General features: G+C 29.1%; 1 protein-coding gene and 1 long non-coding RNA gene across 4 annotated transcripts; both read left to right on the top strand.

Annotated features, from left to right (window-relative positions):
- The first annotated feature begins 51 nt into the window (after nucleotides 1–51).
- LOC149883096 (uncharacterized) lies at nucleotides 52–1,712 on the top strand. Its single transcript, XR_016456436.1, has 2 exons — nucleotides 52–474; nucleotides 879–1,712. It is a non-coding gene; the product is annotated as an uncharacterized LOC149883096 (long non-coding RNA).
- Nucleotides 1,713–6,308: 4,596 nt separating this feature from the next.
- LOC145181676 (TNF receptor-associated factor 6-like) lies at nucleotides 6,309–19,519 on the top strand. Of its 3 annotated transcripts, XM_090100419.1 has the most exons (13): nucleotides 6,343–6,422; nucleotides 6,503–6,521; nucleotides 7,634–7,658; nucleotides 7,810–7,998; nucleotides 11,263–11,314; nucleotides 11,406–11,513; nucleotides 11,605–11,766; nucleotides 12,083–12,160; nucleotides 12,274–12,351; nucleotides 13,546–13,746; nucleotides 13,838–14,023; nucleotides 18,831–18,936; nucleotides 19,052–19,519. In XM_090100419.1, exons 4-13 carry the CDS (start codon nucleotides 7,838–7,840, stop codon nucleotides 19,402–19,404), a joined length of 1,485 nt encoding a protein of 494 aa, XP_089956545.1. In that variant the 5' UTR covers nucleotides 6,343–6,422; nucleotides 6,503–6,521; nucleotides 7,634–7,658; nucleotides 7,810–7,837; the 3' UTR covers nucleotides 19,405–19,519. The 3 variants fall into 3 exon arrangements, with proteins under 3 accessions (XP_089956543.1, XP_089956545.1, XP_089956544.1); XM_090100417.1 differs by lacking the exon at nucleotides 6,503–6,521 and having other exon boundaries at nucleotides 6,309–6,422; XM_090100418.1 differs by lacking the exons at nucleotides 6,343–6,422; nucleotides 6,503–6,521 and adding an exon at nucleotides 6,862–6,996.
- The last annotated feature ends 1,431 nt before the right edge of the window (nucleotides 19,520–20,950 follow it).

Raw genomic sequence — 20,950 nt, 5'->3', positions numbered from 1 at the left:
GGTGAGTCTATTGGAACAACCGACATAACAGCTCTCCGCCCCAGCAACTTCGCATTTTTAAGCATTATTCACTAGCGTTACTATCATGATTCTAAACAAAGTGGAAATTTTCCGTTAGAATTACAATGAGGAAGAGCAATGTGCTTGAACAAAATTATTAAAATGAACGAACATAATTTAAAATTAATGCAACAAGGAAAAAAATTTGTTTTTAAGGAAACTTCTTCATTTAAAGATTTTATTTGAAAGTTAAAGAGATTTTTCCATGGTCATGGTGGAAGCTACTTTGGGGTTTGCGGCTGGGACGCTGCTTACATTTATGATGGCAAACGCTGTGGTAGTGGCCAGAGGGTTTTTGTTACCATACACATGTAAGAAAGGACATACTGATGGAATAAAATGTAAAAATTGTTGCAGAATAAACGAAGTCAATGAAAAATGGTCACGAGAAGAACTTTTCTCATCCATAAACAAGTAATGATTTAAAAGTAATTTATTTTTTTAGATTTTGATGATTTAATTTTGTTTTGGTGTTGAGATGGTTTACCGTTATCGAATTGTTAATTCATAATGGTGTCTTTTATAAAGGAAATTTCCTATTTGTAAGACATAAGTTAACATAAGATTAGGAACAGTATTGAAGCGGCTTTAACGCCAGGTTGAGAACAGTATTGAAACAACATTGATGCTAGATTGGAAACAGCATTGAAGCGTAATAATGAAATAATGTTGCAAAAAAACATGCAACAGCAACTTTTTTTTCATTTTTTTTCTTTTTTTGTTTACTTACTATTGTAAAAGGACTGAAAAATAGCTTTTTAAAGGTTAACGTTGATTCCTTTTTCTATAGTAAAAAGTGATTATTTTCTTATTTTAAGATAGAAGCCGTGAAACCAATCAAAGAACTTTATTTTTTTTTGTCAAAAACGATATTTATAATATGAAGATCAAACGTTCACCAATTCTTGATGATGGCGAAAATTTGTAATTTGGTGCAGAAGTGTACACAACTTGAATATTTTGATATATTTTTAGTCGTTTTGTTTTTTGCTGCTTTTTTTATTAAATATTTTTATTCCTGGTAAAACGTTTCCTTAGTTTTGCGAGCATACATGCATATAGTTTTGCGAGCATACATATAGTTTTGCGAGCATACATACATATAGTTTTGTGAGCATACATACATATAGTTTTGCGAGCATACATACATATAATTTTGCGAGCATACATTTAGTACAGCGAGCATACATACATATAGTACAGCAATTGTACACATAGCATACAGTATATGATCTGTATATAAATTGCACAGTAAAAAACACTTTTTTGTTTTGTAATTGGTTTGGAGTAAATTATTCACATTATTTACAAAAAATCCGCGCAAAATTTTCAAAGTTTGTTTTGTATTTTTCTAATACTGTTATTAAAAAAAATCATTTACAAACAAATTACAACAAGTGACTATATCAACAAGAATGAAATTTATTAAGCTAAATATATTTGTACGATTGTACATTTGATTGTTTGATCAACGTTTTTATAATCTTTTAAAAAGATTTTTCGATTTTTTTTACATAAAAAAAAAACAACTAATATATTTGATATAAGAATGTTTATGTAAAATATAAGAACGTTCTATATTAAATATTATGTATACTTTCGATAATTTTATTAACGATTTGATTGATTAAAGAAAATATTGTGAAATTGTTGATGGTGCTGTCTTATTACATACGTCTTTGGTTATAATTCTTTGAATTATCAGTTATTCTTAGTGATGGAACCTCAAAGAGATTTTATATTGAATCTAAAAAGTTTACGCTGCGCTAGTAATGGCTATTTATCAAATTTTCAATTATTTTATAACATCCGAGTATCAAAATTTTATAGTAGGGAACCGAGTATCAAAAGCGAGACAATCAACATAATTAAAAACCTCGGACGTTCTGTAGAAATTTGTTTTAAATTAAAGTCTGCAATTCCATCTTTCCCAACTGCAAGGTCCAAGGTCCAAAGTCCAAAAGTTTGCACTTCAGGAAGCTTAACTGGTTAGCTCAACGATTCTTTCGATTCTTTCCTTAGTTTACTAAATTTGTTAAATTAGTAATTAACATTAATAATTGATATCAAGTTAATAATTAATATTAAATTAAATTCTAAAACAAAACTCAGTGTTTAAGAGATCAAATATTTCAAAAACTGAAATATTGATATTTAGAGAAATTTTAATTTAAAAAAATGTAAATGATGTTAACAGTACACCAGGCCAGTCAATACATTGGGCCCTAAAGAGTTAAAGCAAATTTAATTCATACCCAACTTGATATGAAAATTTGTGCACGAGATTTTTCTGTAAATTAACTGTAATTTGTAGTAAATTCACTTTAAATGATCTCCATAAGTTTACAATTAATAGAATTGATTACAGGTACGATATAAATTAGCCTTAATAGAGAAAATAAACACCTTAAAGTTAAAACTATTATCTTAGGAAATGATTTTTTCCCATCTTATGACCCTAGTTGTCTATAAAATGGAATGATTAGGAGGTTATGTTTATTTGGTTTTTTTTTTTTTTTAATTTTTTTATATAAGGTTTTTGATTTAATGATTCAGAATTGTTGGCAAGATATTACTATTGATGGACATGTTTTTCGGAAGTGGTTTTAAAAAATAAATATGCTTCACAGATGAACTTGGGATCATCAGTAGAAAAAAAAAAAAAAAAAGACACATTCAAACTGAGGTTTTTATGAACAATTAAATCATACAATTAAAAAAACATTAGTTCTAAAAATCATCTTAGGTGCCAAGAACTGTTCGTTGATCAGTTGGAAGATTTTCTTACAAACTGATAAAGTTAACTTTAGAATAACAACTTTTGTGTTACTTATATTTATTTCATATTTACACTGATGATTTATACTTTTTTATTTTATTTACAAGCTAATCTATGTATACTAAAAAGGTAAGCCATTAAGATTCTGGTAATAATGTTCACGTTATCACAGCTATTACTGTGGTGACGATTTAGAATGTTGGGTATTTTTATTAGAGCAACTATAGCGCAAACTTATCTTAGATATGTTCAAATTGTTTCCCTAATCATCTAAGTTGACAAACTTTTACAATACTTGTTAAAAAATATAAAAAAAGTAGCTTAGGCCAGATTTGAGACTCTATGTTGAATTTCGGAATAGTTACTTTTTTAGAAATTTTTGGAGAAGTTGTTCAAAATGGCACATTTTAAATCTGCCATGAAGTCATGATTAAAACAGAACGAAACCTTATATGTATGGAAGCCGAGCAGATCATTTACCCAAATGAAAGTTGTTTTCCAGGTGCTATTTGTTCAAAATATTGATCAGATTTAATTGAAATTAGCTAGGGAAAAAAAAAACTGTGATGCAAGAAGTGTTTTATTTTTCAATTAATTACCTTTAGTAGCTAAACGAAAATTCTTTAAGCATTCATTAAGCTACTAAAGTTCCAAATACTTTACTTATTTGTGTTGTTAAGGTTTATCAGAACACAAAAGTTCTTAGTCGCGCTCAAATAAACAACCTTCAGTTTGAATTGTGATTCCTCAAGATGCACGATGCAAGTTGTTACATTCGTAAGAGAATGTTTAGGTGAAACTGTTTTGGTCAACCGTAGAAACAAATGCTAATGAAATTATTGAGAGTAGAGACAGCTAATTGATTGTTTTTTTGCCAGAGTCTGTAAATATCCGTTAAGGAATCTTTAAGTAACGATTTGATAACCTATGAATATCCATTTGAGAATTTGTGAACATCTATTAGAGAATCTGTGAACATCTATTAGAGAATCTGTGAATATCCATTTGAGAATAGGTGAATGAACCTTCGTTTGAGGATCGGTGAATGAACCTTCGTTGTTTCCTACGTGATTTTTGTAAATAAATTTAATTTTCAATATAAAATTTTTTTAATAGGAAAAAACGTTTTAATAGTTTCTTAAATCGCGTCATCACAGCCTTTTCTGGGCTCTAGAGGCCAACCAAAGTAAGTTGACGAACCTCTTTCATCCTCTCGACGGGCTGGAAACATCCATTGTACAATTACCGATTAACATTTTTTTATAAATATTGAATTGTTTTTTAACTTATTACCAAAAAAAGTTTTCAGTTTTCATTCGTTTGAAATTTATTCCCTGTATGCCTTTAAATTACAATCTCATCCAATGCAAAGAATATTCTGATAGAATAAAATATAATTTTTAATAATATCTTATTTTATATTATATTTAATACCAGTATAATAAATTATTTTGTTTTAAATATTCTTAACATAAACACTTTATTGTCAAGTTCAAAAATAGGGAATTCCGATTGGCAGAGGAAAAACAAATAAATAGTCATAACTTGCAAGAAGCTAATAGATAATTTTTAGTAAACACCAGCTTTTGTTTTTTTAGTATTTAACCAATAATAACGAACAATGACCAGCTTCCAGTCTTTTAGGATAAATCGAATTTTCTAGAGCTCATTAAAATGAAACTCTTTAAGTATTTAAAATAGAAAAATTTTCGGCGTAATAAGTTTATTTTCATACATAAGTTTGTTTTTTAAGACATGTTGTAAAGATAAGTATAACGGTTTTATTCGAGTAGCAATTCTGCGCATGCGTCTTGAAGGGATGAAACATAGTTACAAAAAGTATGCAAGTTGTTGCAATTTATTTTCTGGAATCTTGTAATTTTGAATGTCTAAATATAAAAGTTCTTTTAAATTCGATTAACTTCAATTTACTAATATAAAACTTTGAAATAATTCGTCATTATTCGAGAAAATCGAAAAGTTTATGACTTTTGATGAATGTTCAGCCAAGTCAAAAATATTGAGCACAATCTCATCCACTTTTGTGTACTTCTCACCACTTCTAACAATTTAATAAAGATAATAGAATTTGTTTTATTATCAAGCATTGCTTCTTTTATAAACTAAACTAAGGGTTTAAGAATAAAAGAAAAGATTTTTTTCATATCGAATGAGATTTTAGGTTCAATCGAGCTATTCTAACATATTTGATAAATTTATCATCGGTTAATTGATCTATCTAAGGAGCTGATGATTGGATGATTAATAGAAATAGGCTTGAACAGTTTTATTAAGTGAATCAATTTTGGTCATAGTAGAATGGCGCAAAGTATCCCAAAATGTTTAAAATATTAAGGTCAATATGTTCAATGCTCATGCATACTAAAAACACTGCAATATATTACAATGGTTGTATCAACTCAAAAGAAATAATTTTTTTAAATATAAAATTAGATAAACTAGATTTAAAGACAAAACTTTTCACATTCATTCTAATTTCTTTAAATAACAAACAAGACTTTTGCACTTGAAGCTTTTGTCCTTAGGGTATTCTCCTGTCAAAAAAAGTCAACCATATTAAAACAACAAAAATAACGACAGCAACATCAATGAAAGCAACAACAACAAAATTTGAAAAAAAGTTGTTGGAAATTTATACAAATAAGTTCATCAATATATGTGTTCGTCAATCAATGTGTTCATCAACAAATGTTCATCATTTAAATCAGAAGATTATACATTAAACATACGGGTATGACATCTTGGTAGCCTTTTTAGGACTGACATTTTCTTGTAAATGAACACATTAATCCATGATGGAACCCCTGTATTAATAATGCAAAGTTCAGTGTATATCAGATGCACAAGAGTCAAGACATCTATCTACCAAGTTTCCACAATATCTATAGTGTTAATGTTTTAAAAGTATTTCTCTTTTTTTATGATTTAGTTTTCTGAAATGGCTAGTTGGGTAGACTTTAAATGAGCCATGTAAGTCCATTATAAAGCTTAAATATAGTCTCTACAAGAGACAGGCAAACAGTTGGCCAAAGCTGCATTATAGACTTTTTGTTACTCTACTGTCTTCTCCTTATTCGAGGCTTTGGCATCTTGTGAAGCAAACAAAATTTGTATCTCATAAAATATCTCTGTTGTAAGGAGAAGCTTTTGAGAGACTGTGAGGTACACTTGAGTCATATCTTCTTCATTTTGTCGAGTCTTCTTTCTTGTCTTGTAAATATTATCACTAAACTTGATCATTGTATAATTCAATTAATTCTAAAGTTTTTAATCTTAAAAAGTTCAAGAATTTTTTAAATTATTTGATTGTTCACAAGGTCTTTAGAGAATTTTGAAAAGATTTTAATTTAACAGATTAAAATTTGTTCTACTAAAGCTAAAACTTTACACAACAAGAACTTTAAATGAGAAAAAACAAGAAATTTAAATGAAAGTTCTTTAATGCAAATTTACGCCGTTAAATTTTTCGATAGCTTTAGCACTTTTAATTTTGTCTGTAAAAACTCCCTTGGCCGTAATATGTGTAGATCTGAATAAATTTCTCCCTATCATGTGCATGGAGGTGACCGAAAATGTTCATTATGTTTTTGCTTTTTTTCTTTTAAATTTCAAAATCATAGAGTATTGGATGTTCTATAACCCATTTGAAACTGGAATCCTAGTAAACGCATATGTTAAAATTATTTACTTCAATATATATTAGCTACAATAAAATTAACCATTTATCGAGTATAACAATTAAAATAAAGGCTTTTTTCATAGCAATATGTAAAGGCACAAACTTATTTTGTGTGGAACTTGCAAACTATATCCCTTTCTGCATATTAGTTTTCCCATTGACGTTATTAAGGAACTTAGTGAATTTGCATTTCAACTGTTAGGAGATATTTTTTCAGTTAAATCTTACTAACATCTGACTTCTGCCGCTAGATCTTTACCTTAAAATGAAATCAACTTTGTGCAACAAATGCATAACAAAATATAATTCTTACACTAGCTTCGGACACAGTTTCCTTTTCTAATCTGGTGTAAAATTCAGAACAGGAACTTTATCTCTATTTCTAAATGTTACAAAATATCTGGAATAACTCTTGTTTTATGGCAGACTACTGGTTGACAGATCTTAGAACCATTTAGTATGTCTGGTTATACATTTAAGTGAAATACCAAATACCCACTAAGATTTTTGTAGTTGATTTGAAAATGATTGCTACTTCAAAATATTAGCTTTGTACACTTACTCTTTACACTATCACTTGGAACATTTTTTTTTATTTGTAGCTAGTAGGATTATGACAGAAGCAGAATTGTCTTACATTATTCACTTTTTTTTTCCTGCAACTAAGTTCTTTGTTGATTGATAACATCTGATCTTAGTCCAACAAGATACTGATAATAACTCTAAAACTGATCCATTAGTAATTTGAATTTTTTGAAGTATGGTATAATGAGCCAGCATTAAGTAACAAATAGTAAAATAAAACAGATAACAAAGCAGGTGCAGGTAGTTTTAAGTAAACATGTAAAAGGTATATAACTTTGCAAAAAGAAGCTCTCCTATGTATAACTAAGATTTACTTATATCAAGTCTAACCATCAGAAGCATGTTCCAAAGGTAGTTTTAGAAAGGATATAGGCCACTCTATGATAAAAATATTTTTTGTCACCCTAATGTACCTAATATGTATTATGTAAAGTTTAAAATTTATTCTTAAATAAAAGCCAGCATTTTTTAGATTGACAAGGTTAATAAAGACTTTTTTTTTCTTCTAGAATTTACAGCAGAAGTGTATGTGAGGTAAATTAGTTAACTCACCAGTTAAATGAAATCTTACAAGGATATGTAATTCAGTAATACAATCTTCTTTCTATTGAATTTCATTGTATCACAGATAATAAATAAATGCTTATTGTATCACAGATGATAAGTAAATATTATTTTATCATAGATGTTTAGATGATACAAAAAATTCAAATATGGAAGAAAATCTAACTTACCAGCAGGGTTTCGATGAGTATTTTGATCCCCCAGCTCCAGATGTCTATGAATGTCCAATATGCCTGCTTGTACTTAATACACCTGTTCAGACAGAATGTGGACATCGGTTTTGTAGAGGGTGCATATTAAAAGTTGTAAGGTTTGTTACTTTCTACCATTTTGACATGTGTGTGTTGTGCAGTATTGTACTTTATGTTTATATATTGTATGTATGTATGTATGTATGTATGTATGTATGTATGTATGTATGTATGTATGTATGTATGTATGTATGTATGTATGTATGTATGTATGTATGTATGTATGTATGTATGTGTGTCTTTGTGTGTGTATATGTGTGTCTGTGTGTGTGTGTGTGTGTGTGTGTGTGTGTGTGTGTGTGTCTGTGTGTGTCTGTGTGTGTCTGTGTGTGTCTGTATGTATGTATGTATGTATGTATGTATGTATGTATGTATGTATGTATGTATGTATGTATGTATGTATGTATGTATGTATGTATGTATGTATGTATGTATGTATGTATGTATGTATGTATAAATGTATGTGTGTATGTGTGTGTGTGTGTGTGTGTGTGTGTGTGTGTGTGTGTGTGTGTGTGTGTGTGTGTGTGTCTGTATGTATGTGTGTATGTATGTATGTATGTATGTATGTATGTATGTATGTATGTATGTATGTATGTATGTATGTATGTATGTATGTATGTATGTATGTATGTATGTATGTATGTATGTATGTATGTATGTATGTATGTATGTATGTGTGTATGTATGTATTTATGTGTGTATGCATGTATGTAACTGTTGAAATTCCCTAGTGCTCTTTGCTTTTCATGTTCTTTTTAGTTAGTAGATAAAAAGTGAAAAATATTTTTAGCATTAATAAATATTAAGTGCCTCAATACACCTCTAAATTGTCAAATGTGTAAAAGATTTTGTATATCTGGGTATTTTCACCCGGTCAAAGTGGCCTATTAAGCAATAAGTCATATATCTGCAATATTTCAGCAACTCTTAGCATACTATGAAACACAACTCAAAAACATACATTGCAATGACACTGTAATGTCAGGATTACTCAAAATATAACAGTTGTTATGTGTCATTTCAGTTATCAGCAAGATTTTTAATTCATCAATTTTTCCAATGAGGGTTGACTTATTGCAGTTTGGGAATTGTTTGTGGTGGCTTTCAACTGTCTGAAACAGGAATTGTTTCTGCTCTTCCTGTTTTTGTAACTGATGACTTAAATTCTGTTGCCAGTGCAATGGCACTTTCAGTACTATCATTAACAACTTTGAAAATGCTGAACAATTACATTGAATGAGCTCCAATAAAGGCTTCAAGAGGCTTGCCAATGATGTCTATATCACTGCACTTCTGTGAGCAAGTTGAGTTGTGCAGAAAGGACTGATCATTATGATCACGATGTCTGTATGCCATTACATGCTTTGTTTCTGTCAGAACCTTGTCAGAAAACAAACTCAGGGTCACTAACTTTTCTCCAAGATATCATAGATGCCTTCCAAGGGTTGATGCTGTTTCTTTAGAGATAGTGACTGATGTTAAATCATACTCATGACAGACTTGAAACAGCTGCAAATCATTCAAAGGTGTGTTGCATGCATTTATGCTTGTTTCCTTGCTTTAGCATACACAAGTGAAACAAACATGCAGAACTCCAAGCAGGCAGAACTCTAAATGGACAGAATTCTCATGTTTAATCAGTTGAAACTGGTCTTGAAACAGATACAGTTTGTACATGTTAAGAATTTGAAGGGCTTCCAAAGGATACCGTTTGAGGTAGAGTCTGATCTAAGAAGATTAGTGTAAGTTCAAGAAGTTCTTCTCTGGGAAAAGACTTTGTAAGAGCTTCACAGGAAAACCAAACTGCATCAGCTGACTTCAGACCTTCATTCAGGCTTCTGTCTGAACAACTTTTATCAATAGCTGGCCAAAACTCCTGAAATTGGAGAAACAATGCAATATTTGGACCTGATGTTAGTCCAAATACAGCTTTGAATGCAGCTCCGCAAATCAACTCCAGCACATGATATCTGCATGCTCTTTCTGTAACTTTCGCTCAAGCAGGACACAAGATCTGTTTGAAAGACCAGTGTTTGAAGCAGTAGTATCAAGTAAAACACTAGCCATGTGATTTTGCAGATTCCATTCAAGAAGTGTTTTGTAGGTAACTTCAGTAACTTGTTCTCCAGTTCCTTGAACAGCCTTAGGAGTACCCAACAATTTTTCACCATTTTCTCTAGTCACCACAACTGCTATATGATCTTCTTTTTCTGGTTTGCCATTAATAGCAAAAAGCAATTCTTCATCTATATACAACTGCAGGGCCCTCAAATGAATCTGATGTGATAGCCTCAGCATATTGTGCTCTGTGCATCATTCTTGATTGGTCGATACTGCTGAATGATATAGCCATTGAACTGGCAACTTTACCATAAGTCTGAGCAGCTTCTGATATGATAAATGCTGCTTTCTGTTGCTCACATTTGCATGGTCTAAGGCTGCTGCCATTGGAGGTGAGATCACTGCTGCTACTGTTAGATTCATCATCTGTACTGCTTGAGGATTCATCACCAGTGGATTTTTTACAGGTCTCATTAATTTCTGCTCTTTTTTTCTCCCTATATCTCTGTGCTTCCAATTTCTTGTTTCTTCCTCCTAATACATTTTTTTTTGCATGATTGCTGATCAATCAAAAACTACTTATCTTCATAAATGCATATCAAATTCATTGTATCACAGCTACATCAAACATTTAGTCTATAGATGTTAAATATACTGACTCCTTGGCATATTGAGATAATGTTTTGTGTCCCTTATTACAGCATATGTTAATAGATCAAAATTTTTAATAAAGATCAGCATTAAAAGTATTCTTTCTCATTCCTTAACTCACTGTTTTGTTCTATTTTTCTTTAGTATGTTTATATATACATTTAGTATTTATATTTGTATATTTAATAATAATAATAATAATAATAATAATAATAATAATAATAATAATAATAATAATAATAATAATAATAATAATAATAATAATAATAATAATAATAATAATAATAATAATAATAGTAATAATAATAATAATAATAATAATAATAATACTCACAAAAATAGTAACAAAAATTTTCTTTCAATTTAAAACTCCATGTTATAATGATTAAATTATTTTACTAATTTTACTAAAAACTACTATTATCAAATTTCTCAAATGCAGTTAAAATGACTATTTTACTAATTGACTCAAATGCAGTTAAAAGCATTTAGTCCTTAAATGCAATTTAATTTCACTTCAAATTTTTATTTTTCAAATAAGAGTTATTATGAATAAGTTTTAAATCTAAAGGCTTTAAATTCAAAAAGGATAAACTATATACTTTTAGAGAAGGCCGTCCAAATTGTCCAATTGACAATCAATCAATTAATGAAAGACAGGTATTTTATGATATCATCTTTTTTGTAAATATTTCTTTAATTAAATTTGAAAACTTTGCTTATATTCACAGATCTTCATTATAATTTCCAGATATATCCAGATAATTATGCTTTAAAAGAGATTCTTCAACTTAAAGTGCGATGTCAAAACAGCAAAACACATAACTGTACATGGTTAGGCAGTCTAAAGCATCTTCAGGTAATAAAAATGAGTTAAAAATAACTTTATTGTCTGTAAATGTAAATTTTAGAATATATTTTCATGCTAAAAAAATTCTTAAATTTACAAGGAGCATATGAAAAGTTGTGAGTATAATGTGGTCCCCTGTGTCAATAAATGTGGCGCTGAAATGAAACAAAGTGAATTGGCTGCACACTGTCAAGATGACTGTCCAAAAAGACTTATCAGCTGTAATTTCTGCAATATTAAAGTTGTTTTTAAGAAATTACAGGTACTCATTGTTAAAGTATTTTTAAAAGTGTTTTTGAATGTGTTAATATTCTTTGCTGCAGTTAAATATTTTGACAACAGTTTTTCTGAGATGAAAAAAATCACCTTCATGCAATTTCCCTCCATATTTTATATGTTCCCTAACTTAAGTAGTTTCAAAATGATTTGTTGGAAAAACATTTAAAATAAAAAAATTCTCAAAATTTCATTATTTTTTATTTTGAATTGCAAAAAAAGAAGTTGAATATATTATTAATTGTAAGAATTGTTAAAAGACCTGTTTTTGGTTCTTTGTTCAAGTGTTCTTTTCTTTTAAGGAGCATTATGAACGCTGTGAAGAATATCTTGTTATTTGTCCCAATTTATGTGAAGTTAATGAAATACCTAGAGCTCGTGTGAGTCAATATTTTAAATGTGTTAGTATGTCTTACTGCAGATGATTTAATCTTATTTTACAACTTTGTCTTTTTCAATCAATTCTTTGATAAATGTAAATTTTATTTAACAGTTAAAAATACATATGGAAAAAGATTGCTCAAGGGCAATAATTAAATGTTTGTTTAAAGATAATGGTTGTGTATTTCAAGTAAGTTTTCTTTTTTTTCAAATTTGAGCCTTTAAAAACCAAAAATAAGTTTTTAAATTCTTTTTGCTTGGAAAAATTTTTTTTTGATTTTTTTTTTTGATAAGTTTTTCTATTTTTCTAGTTAAAAAAAAAATTACCAAATGTTAATTTCTTTTGAAAGTTTTAGTTCATTTTTTCATAATCTCTGTTTTTATGTCAACTTAAAAAAGAGGTAAAAGTTTTTATATTGCCACCTAACATGTTGCTTTATCTCCATTTTAAAAAATCATAATAGAAATACTTTTTAGTTTCAGAAGCACCTTGCTCTCTTTTTGTTAATTTGTATATTCACTTACATTGGTTATAAATCAAATTGTTAGAATTATATTTGGAGCTTAATCATGCAGTAAAATGTTATATTTAAAAAATTTTAGATCAATATATAACTAAAAATTTTTCTTAATGATTTTTATATTACTATTAAAAAGTTAATTTTAATGAATTGCTTCTTTTACTACCTTTTAGCCCTAAAACTTTTTAACAGTCTTTAAGATATTTTGGAGTAATAATATTTTGTTTTTTAAAATATAGTTTATGTCTACAAGCTTTTTTTAATACTCCTGTAGTTGCTTAAAATTGGAGGCTCCTAACTTATTATTTATTCTAAAAATCTGATGAAAACATTAATTTTATATTAAAATATTTAAAACAAAAAAAAAAAAAATGTTTGTTTTGGAATTTAAACATTCAAATACTGTTCTTATTTCTTGCTTCAAATTTAAAAACTTGAGCCACTTCAGATTTTCTTTTTAACATAAACTTATCTACAAATTTTGTAAAAATGTATTACAATGATGTCATAGACTGATTAATATAATGGATTTGAATTTTTAATTGTAAAACATTAATATACTATATAGTTTTTTATTTCATTTACTCTATACAATTTCTTTTATTATGTTAGTTTTTTGTATTTATTATTTTTTGATTAAGGCTATTCTCCATGGAGGCCAAATGCCCAAATGGGTCACACTGATAGGTCCTGGTTACTATAGCTGTTAGAGAAACTAATTCTTTTTAACCAAAGATCAGTTTAAAATAAATTAGAGAAAATGATTTTAGCAAACACAAATTTATGATGATTTTTTTCAAAACTTACTGATTTTTGTTACATGTTTTTATCTCCTTAGTAAAATGTTGATGTTTTGTGTTAAGGGAACAAGAGATGAGGTAAACGCTCATCAGAAAACAGACAACCATCTTGCTATTTTGCTAGAATTGTTGCAAGAGCTAAAAACTAAAGTTGTAAATCAAGAAAAAGTTATTGAAGATATAAAAACAAACGCCTATTTCAGTAAAGGACCGCAATTGACAATACAACCATCTGCAGACAATTTATCCTATTTGAAACCAGAGGTAAACATGATTTCATGAAGCGTATTTTCTGTAGAGTTTTCTTATATCATTTTTCTGTCTTCTACATATGTGTATTTAATAACTTTTTCAGGACAGCATTAGTTCAAAATTTGATGATTTTGATAAAAAAATCAACCAAATAAAAACTATGACAGATATGTGTCGCAGTGAACTTAAGCACACCAGAAATGATTTTGACATGCGTTTTGATTCGCTGAGCACTGAGCTTAAAGCTCAAAATGAAGCTCTTAATGAAGTTAGCGCAAAGACATGGAAAGTAAGTTTCAAATTTTAGTCTCTAAAACTTACAGATTTTAAGCTTATTTTGACATTCTTAGTTGCATAATTATCAGTTGCAATTTATAATTTAACAATATGTTATATGATAATAAGAAATATATAGTATAATAAAAACCTTTATTCAATGAAAAGATAAGCCTCTCTATAATTTCAAGGTTGATTACTACCTTAGAATCATTTTGTAATAAAAATTGACACAAGAGGATAGTGTTTAATTAAACTAATATCGTTATCCTCTCATGTCATAGAAGATAGTTATTAAAGCTTGATTTCCCCTCATTTCAACTGTTTTTCAACTAACGTCTAATAAACTAGAGATGATTAAGTAAACTAGACAACTAGTACACTGCTGTTGATATATTATGCCTATATAGTGTGCACTTTAAAAAATATAGCTGTTAACTTGCTTAAATAGTTTTTTTATTTTGTTGTCCGTTCCAATTTAAAGTTTATGTTTATCAGTTTTCTTAAAGTACATATAAAAGATTTATATATTTGATTTGTTAAAACTTTTTTTTAAGTAGAAATGAGATTTGCTTTACTTACGTTCAGCCTACGTTCAGTAATATACAATATTAACCTATTTAAATTATTATTTTATTTCGATCCATGATTATTTACAAAAAATTATTCTTGTATTGAATTTTTATATATTCAATATTCTTTTTATTGAATCCATTAAACTGTTGCAAGGACTAAGCTAAATAGTTGGAATCATTTTGCACAGTTTATTGTATTCACAGTTAGTACTCAAAGTAAGGGCCAATTAATCATAATCGGCCCAAACAATCTCTCTCCAATCTTTTTTTTAGGAAGCTTTTTAGTAAGGGTCTGCGTCTCGGAATCGTTTTCTCGAAATGAACCGGGAAAAGCGTTACGAGACGAGAAGTTTCCCGGAAAAAATTAACGAGGTAATGGAAACGATTATCCCGGAATAAAGTTATAAATCGGGACATAAACTTTTTCTCGGAATTTAAAAACTGTGCCCCGGATAATTACGAAACGTTACGAGACACATCAATTATATTAACTAGATATTTAACTTGCGCTTTCCCAGTGAAGAAAATTTTTTGCCAACCAAGTTTGTTTTGCCAGCCAGAAATGACGCACAGTGACTCAAAACAACAACAAAAATGGCACTAAACCCCTCACAATTTTTTGGTAAATATAGTGCCCTTTTTTAAATAATATTAAATTAGAATGATCATTTATTTAAAAAGTAAAAACAGTTTTTTAATGAAACTTATATTTTACATTTTATGGTTAGAAGAAGTTAAAAATTTTAATATTATTTTCAAAGAAATCTAAAAAATGAGAGATTTTTATTTAGTAAAAATGGAGAACTTTTAATCTAAATTAAAGTCTATATTTACTTTGAAGATAATCTCATAACTTAATATATATTTTTTGAAGAAATACAAATGTCAATGAACCCAAAAAAACCTTGTCTTCTGCCATTTTTTAAGTGGTTTGTTATATCAAAATAAATGAAAATGGCGGAAAACAAGGTTTTTATGGACTCATTGACATTAGTATTTCTTGAATTTGAGTTTTTTACTTATATGACTTGTTTCAACATATCAAATATAGTTTCAAGAAACATATTTTTGTCATCATATGCTACTTAGAAATTTGTTAAAATGTTTTGACTTGAATAATGATTTACTATTCAAGAAGTGCTAGATATTTGAAATAGCTTTACTTAACAACTTCAGTATTTCCTGTAATATACAAGTAACATTATTTACTTAAACATTATAGGGAACGTAATGTGATAATTGTCAACGAAGTTATAACAAAACGTTAAACAGTGTAAAGTGAAAAATAATATAAAGTACTCAAAAATGCTTCTGATATATTTTAATGATTTTAAAAACAACAACAACAAAAAGGTTAGATCTTATCCCGAATATACGTGAATTAAGAGTGGATAAATTACGATTTTGGAAGGATTTACTTAACGAAATCAAATAAAGCTGAAGAAATTAGCAAATAGAACATAAATTAATGCTACTCTAGATAGATTTAATTCAAAAGTGAAGAAAAAAACTAAAACAATGTGGTAGAAATTATGATTCTTTTATAGAAAAAGAATGCCAATAGCTTCAAGAAAATCTTATGACCAATAAAAGTAGCCATTTTGGTTCTGGAAAACCCCATAAACAATGGGTGGTCCTTGGAGAGCAAAGGAAAAGAAAAAAAATAAAAGAACTAGGTATTGAACATCATGCTCTATTGTTAGTCTCTGCAAGAATTAAACTTTTTAAAAAAAGTCAAATGTTTTATAGATCAAAAAAGTTAAAGACACGTTGGATAACCTTTCCCTTAAATATGAGTGTAAAACAAACTCTTGCATTAGAAGTGAATACTGACCTCAGTGGTAAACAATATTAAATGATCAGACTCTTAGCCCTTGGACACATATTTATCCCCTTCTTCCAATATATTTTAGTGGAAAGATTTAAATACTATCCCAAAAATATTTTTCCCCCCTGATTTCAGTTGCTACCATTAACTTTTATAAAGCTGTGTTTATGTAGATGGTATAACAATATCAATAATAGCAGCTGAAATTAATAATGGTGATTGTGCCAGAAATTCATTATTTAAATTTCACATTAAGGATTAACTAGTAGGGTAAGGTTGCCAATATAGTACCCCCTAAGACAAAATTTAAAAATGTAGGCAATCTACGAGTAGAAACCTGGATTTTCAATTGGATTTCATAATTTAGGGACTGTTTGTTGTAAACATGTTTAAAAAGCTCAAAATTTAAAAAGCGTTAAGTCTCGAAGAATCAAACTAAAGAAATAGCGCTAAGAGTACAATTAAGGAAACTAGATCCTAAATTGTACCATTGCTATCCAATATTGTACCACTTTCTTGATTTCAATTACTTTACAGCTTTGCAAATATTTTATGATTTTAGATTTAAGGAATTTAAAGAACTGATTAAAAGGAATGGTTTTTATAAAATCAGCAATTGGAAATATTTTAGCAATGGGTAAGACTAAAATAGTGGAGGAAGGTAGATATTAAAGATAGTTATACTAAATAATGTAAAACAATATATACTATATCTGTTTTAAAAACAACCACACTAAATATTGTAAAATAAAATACATAAAAACATTATTTTTGGAAAAAGTTTCAGATATATTGTGTCTGTTTTTGATTAACACCTGCACAGTGAACATGACACCAGCCTTGACATATTGGTAAAACTGAACTAGAGAGTGCATCTTTTTAAGGACTGCTTGTCAATACAAGAGTAATACTGAAATTTTTCTTTTTTTGTTTAAGTGGTGAAGTTCGTTTTGTAAGTATGGATATTTCTCTAATTGGAATCTCAAAAGGAATTTGTTAAACTTTACACGCATTTTTAGCGGTCAGAATGGTTGTGTCGGTACAATTAAGGATATGCCTTGAGGTACAATTTACGCAACTAATCTGACATTCAGTTAGTTAAAAAATTTGACAACTAAAAATAAGATATTTTAAATTCTAGGTATTTATTTTGAATTTAGATAAATTATGCTTTAACATAAATACACTGAACAAATCATATCTTCTGCTTTTTTTAGTGAAATACGCTTAGCCATAAAAACCTAAAATAAGAAATCTCCAATAACAAACCAACAAGAGCTTACTCTGGCCTTAATACAGTTGGATGACAAAAAAAAACAGTTGACTACTTAATTTCATTCAGCAAAGATAAAAAATAAATTAAAAAATTTCTTGTGGGTTGTAACGAGTTATGTTAAAAGTACAATATAGGCATCGGTACAATATTAGCAACCTTACCCTATGTCTATGTCTCGTTATGTCCCGTTATGTCTCGTTATGTCTCGTTATGTCCCGTTATGTCCCGTTAAAAAGATGTAAATTCCGGGAAATTGTAAAGCTCCTATTTTGTCCGGGACATCTCGTCTCGTCTCTTTATCGTCCCGGATTTCGAGTGAAAATTGAAAATAGTCTCGATTTCTATTACTATCGGGACAAAGCTTTTAGGATCGTCTCGTCTCGTCTCGATTAAAAAAAATAACGAGACACAGACCCTTACTTTTTAGCAATATAGAAATTTAAAATAAGTTCTACAAGTTTACAAAAAAAGACTATTCAGTTGTGTATTTTTTGTATAGTTTGCTTTAAGATTGCAGAGCACTGTATGAGAGTAAAGCAAAAGTTAGTTTTCAGTAAAAAAGCGAAAAAAAAATTTTAAAACAGTTATAAGTATCAAAATTCTCTTGATATATTACTGTTTCAAGTTCCATGTTTATGTTCCATGTTATTGTTTTAAGTTCCATGTTTGAAGAAAAATCCTAACCAAATATTAATCTAATAAAATTACATACTATTTGTTAAAGTTAGTAATTTTTATCAACAGTAAAACAGAAGATTAAGGAAAGTATGGGTTTTAATTTCAATAAAGTAATGTTTAGACACAAAAGTTTATGAATCAATTGGAAATCGTCAATTTCTTTAACATTGATCAATATAGAAAATGAATTTTTTAATGAAAAAAATTTAAAAAAATTAACTTTCATTGATAATGCCGAAAGTCTTCCGGATCGGAAAAAATTAAGAAAACAAATTTTGTAAGTAGTTTGTTATTAAGGGGACATTGTAGTAACATTGACGATAATCTAACGCCCTTTGTCTGTCCACTGTGTGTGTGAGAGAGAGAGAGGGGGGGGGGGTGTCAATTGAAATTTTGAAGTGAACTTTTTCTGAAATTGAGTTGTTTTTTTATATATATATTAACAAAATAATAAATTTCTTAGGGAAATTTTATATGGAGGATAAACAACTTCGATCATTTGTTCAAGCAAGCGTCGAGTGGTGAAGTTCCAGCTCTACATAGTTTACCATTCTATACTGGCGTTCCAGGTAGTTCCTTACTACAAGGTTTTTTTTTTTTTTCGTTAAAGAAATGTAGATTTGTTGGTCATTCAGCTTCGACAAATATTATTGTTTGTTCACTTTTTTACTTTTTTTATATCAGGTTACAAAATGTGTTTACGAGTCAATTTAAACGGTATCGATTCTGGTGCTGGAACACACATCTCTATGTTTGTTCATATGATGCAAGGTGAGTTTGATAGTTTGGTCGAATGGCCATTCCCTGGAAATGTTAATTTCACCATACTTGACCAAGATACCCCCGATCCGCAACATATTTGTGAAACTTTAACTGCAAGACCGACATTGCAGGCCTTTTTAAGACCAAAAACTAATCGTAATCACAAAGGATATGGTTACATAGAGTTGATTCGACATACAACATTACGCACACGTGGGTATATCGCAAACGATACCTTATTAGTACGTGTAGATATCAAGATGCCTCCAAGATAACAACTGATACTTTATTTCTGCGAAATAACGAGAGAAGCCGAATAGATTCATAAATTTACCTCCCTATGTAACTTCATAAATTTATTTTTTATAAATTCGATTAATTTGGTAATCATTTGGTGTCGTTTTGTTTTATATAGTTAACTGCATTTTTCGTTTTGCCCATGCTTACACATGCTTCAGCTGAAATCAGGATACTGTTTACTTATATAACAGTTTCATAGCTTTGTCCCCTACTACATTCTTTCCTGCGGGCGCCTATGAACATAGCTTGACCTAACAATCATTTTTTAAAAAAAAGCAGTATAAAATAGCCAATCAAAAGTAATTACTGTTTCACTAGAAAATACTTTTTTGAGCTTTACAATAAATTAGGCACAAATATTCGGAAAATCGGTTATCAAAATTTGGTCAAATTTCAACTGAATGGTGTTCAATCGAAATAAGTTCTACGCTGTAAATAGAAAAGGCTTTTCATTTTGTCCCGAGGATGGAACCCTTGAAAGGCTTCCTTTCTGTAAATTTGTGACCTATTACATGTGTGTGTGTGTGTGTGTGTGTGTGTGTGTGTGTGTGTGTGTGTGTGTGTGTGTGTGTGTGTGTGTGTGTGTGTGTGTGTGTGTGTGTGTGTGTGTGTGTGTGTGTGTGTGTGTGTGTGTGTGTGTGTGTGTGTGTGATGGATTTAACTAAGGCTTTTGACTGATCCTAGTAAACTGGAACAAAATACCTAATTTTTTTACTTAAGAATGTAAAAATTCTAATAACTAATATTTTGATTTAAAAAAAGTTTGATGACGTCATATTTATACGAAAACTAAATGACAATAGCTGCCACCAAAACGGGGTAATACAATATACCTTATGTTTTAGATAATAAACTTGCAACACAATTTGTTGTGGTAGATAAACTTATTACACTAATCCATATTTTAATTACATTTATTGTTACTAACTGTTTCTAAAGAAGTGATTACCTGATTTTGTCCAATATTTCTGGTGTTATTCATTAAATCTCTTCTTGAATATTGAACTTAAGTTGAAGAATGATTTCCAGTTTATTCATTTAAACACGTTCTTTTAAATTTACAAAACCATTGTTTCTCTTGATGTGTTCGCTGTAAATTCATCTTTTGAAACCACAAATGTAGATGATCGTCACGGACAGTCTCACAAAAATATCCACCAGAGTGCGATAGCGAGCACTACAACAAACTCAGATCGAGGAGGTCTTTCTTTCACATCATAGTGAGCCTTGTTATCACGACTGTTCCAGCGGTATTAGAAAAACATGTACATATTGTAACAAATCTGCATTCTCAGAAAAAGTGCAACCTTAAAACCTCTATAAGTAATTCACGCACATTCGCTGTAATTAACTACCTTGAGTATTGGTGTCATGGATTTATACGTCACTTTTATTCCTACAACATACACAGCAGAAATAAACGGCTTTAAACTGTCATTATGAAGAAAGACGGGTTTAACAAATTTTTTACTATGAAGAGTCTTTAATCATCTGAAGGTCTTTTCCAAAGTTATTAGGTTA

This window comes from Hydra viridissima, unplaced genomic scaffold (genome assembly GCF_058129835.1).
Source record: "Hydra viridissima isolate aposymbiotic clone 2 unplaced genomic scaffold, HvirCarnegie_v1 scaffold_10, whole genome shotgun sequence".
In the NCBI taxonomy this organism is placed as follows: domain Eukaryota; kingdom Metazoa; phylum Cnidaria; class Hydrozoa; order Anthoathecata; family Hydridae; genus Hydra; species Hydra viridissima.
This window is presented reverse-complemented; position numbering and strand designations above follow the sequence as displayed.